The 2463-nt window shown below is 28.7% G+C and overlaps 1 protein-coding gene across 1 annotated transcript in view; it reads left to right on the forward strand.

Moving 5' to 3' along the window:
• Positions 1–2463, forward strand: part of LOC108753909 (inactive hydroxysteroid dehydrogenase-like protein 1) — a 9339-nt gene that overhangs the window by 1901 nt on the left and 4975 nt on the right. The window contains exon 2 of the mRNA XM_018495897.1: positions 155–391. Within this exon, the coding sequence (XP_018351399.1) occupies positions 155–391 (237 nt within the window). The remainder of the gene's footprint in view (positions 1–154; positions 392–2463) is intronic.

Consider the following 2463-nt stretch of genomic DNA (forward strand, 5'->3'; position numbering starts at 1 on the left):
TACGTATTACATTTCATTATATGAAAAAGCATACTATTTACAGCGCGATTCCCATTTTTTTTATTTTTTAAATAATTTTTAAAATTCTCGGTAATCTTATTTATCTATTTATAAACTTTTAAATTATGTTTAAAAATAATCATAAACATTTTAGTTGTCACTGGCTCAACTGACGGTATTGGTAAAGCTTATGCTAAAGAATTAGCAGCAAAAAACATGAATTTAATATTAATCAGCAGAAACTTAGAAAAACTTAAATATACAAAAGACGAAATGCTGTTAATAAATCCAAAAATCCAGGTGAGGATTCTTGCGGCAGATTTCGCCGAAGGAGAAAATGCTTTTACCAAAATCCATTCTCTTTTGCAAGATATTTCCGTCGGCATATTAGGTAATTAAATTAATGATTATTTTCACTGTAACAATTTGGTAGCTGTAGTTTATACTACAACATAAGATTAGAAAAAAATTTTTAAATCCATGTATGAAATAATATATGCAAAAGAAGAGCAAAGAGCCAGTAATGTAGTAATAAACTTTAATTAAATTAAAATTCAATAAATTATTATACAAAACGATAAAACAAACGTTTTGACTCCGCTCGAGTCATTTTCGATGTTGTGATAATATTAAAATTTGCAAGAGTAGCTATCATCTGAATCATCAATGATTGCGTTATTGAATATTGTCAAAGACAGATATTTGTTATTCTTGCAAGTTTGTTATAAAAAAATTGCTGACTGACCATGCAAGGGCAGTATCTGACAAAGCCAACTACTTCAAATATTTTTATTCTACTACTGATCTTCTCTTATGATACAGGCAGACCAACTATTGGTTCTTAAAACCTGGTTTACACAATGCGAGCTGTTAACTTCCTAACATAAAAGAATATAGCTAGCCTTCAAACTGAGTGATCATTTACTTCTTACTGATCTTATTTACGCAATTTAAATCACTTGACAATAAATCAATAATAAATCAATAATGATCTTTGAACTCGATGACTAGTTATTTCAGTCATAGGTTCTTTATTACATACTAGAGCTTCAAGATTGATTCGGATTTAAAGCTATCCGGATTTAAAGATATCCGTACGTTTATTCAAATAAATGTAATGCTTCAAATTTGAGTTATCCGAAGATTCGAATTTTCTAAGATTTCCGAATCTGAGACCAGAATAATGAAAGTCGAACCCAAATTCGGTTCTCAGATTCGGTTCCGGAATCGTAGTAAACTTATAGCGAATTCGGTTAGTACGTATATTAGTGCGGACTGAGTGTATATTAAAGTCATTATATTATACACTTATTTAATCTGAATGTAAAAGTAAAATACAAATATTTCTCTTATTAACCTTATACATCTTTGTTATTACTATTTTAAGATTGAGAATTTGATCTAAACATTTATATTTATAAACAAGATTAAATCTTATAGGTCGTATATGTGAGAAACACAACCTATACAAACAAATGCCTTAAACAGTCTAATTAGATTTCAAGTGCTTGTACAATTCTGTGTGAATCTATATTTATATTTTTTAATTTTATTTTTCTTCAATTATATATGTGAGTCAAAATTCAATTTTTATTTAAAAAATAACTTATGTTAAAATTCATTAAATACATCGATGTTTTCTTTCTTTCTGGACATGGATCTAAATCCAGATGACATGGAGTCAAATTCAGATCTAAATTCAGATCCGCGGATCCGAATAATTCGGATATTCGGATCGATTATCCGAATAATATGATTTTAAATTTTCGGATCGGATGTAATATAGTGTAACAATGATCATATTATTTCTATTTAACATTGACAAACAATAATAAGAATGATTTACTGGTTATACTGTGTTTCTTACTAGGAAAGACTCACTATCATCCCCCATGTAAAACCACAAGCAAAACAAGAGCAAAGTACGTAGCTAATCATCTAGAAAGCTATTGGGATTGGACTCATAAAGTTATAAAACTTATATTTAAAAAATAGGCTTATATTACACAGGTGTCTGTTAAGTAAGGTCGGAGCCGCATTAGGGGCGTAGAATGGGTCAAGAGGAACAATAAAGTTTTATATCATTTTGCAATTTTCGCAATAGTTAATAAGATATAATTACTAAAAATGACCGAATATTGGTCTTTAATAATACTTTAATAATACTGAATAAAAAAATATTTCATATTTTTCACAACTTTCATATTTTTCGAGATATTTGCCTGGGACGATTAAGATCAAAACAAAAAAATATTTCAGACAAAAGTTGTATGGTTTCGAAGGGGACTTAAGATGGTATCATTGGGTGGGGTTGTCAAGGTCAAAAAAGACGAACATTATATTAAATTTTTTAAATAGGATCCCCCATTTTTTATTACATATTCTTGTACCTCATTTCGAGAGCTTTCTAAAACACTATAATAAAATATGTTTTTACTTTTCGAGTTATGAGGCTTGAAAGTC

This window comes from Trachymyrmex septentrionalis, unplaced genomic scaffold, assembly GCF_001594115.1.
Source record: "Trachymyrmex septentrionalis isolate Tsep2-gDNA-1 unplaced genomic scaffold, Tsep1.0 scaffold115, whole genome shotgun sequence".
Classification (NCBI taxonomy): Eukaryota; Metazoa; Arthropoda; class Insecta; order Hymenoptera; family Formicidae; genus Trachymyrmex; species Trachymyrmex septentrionalis.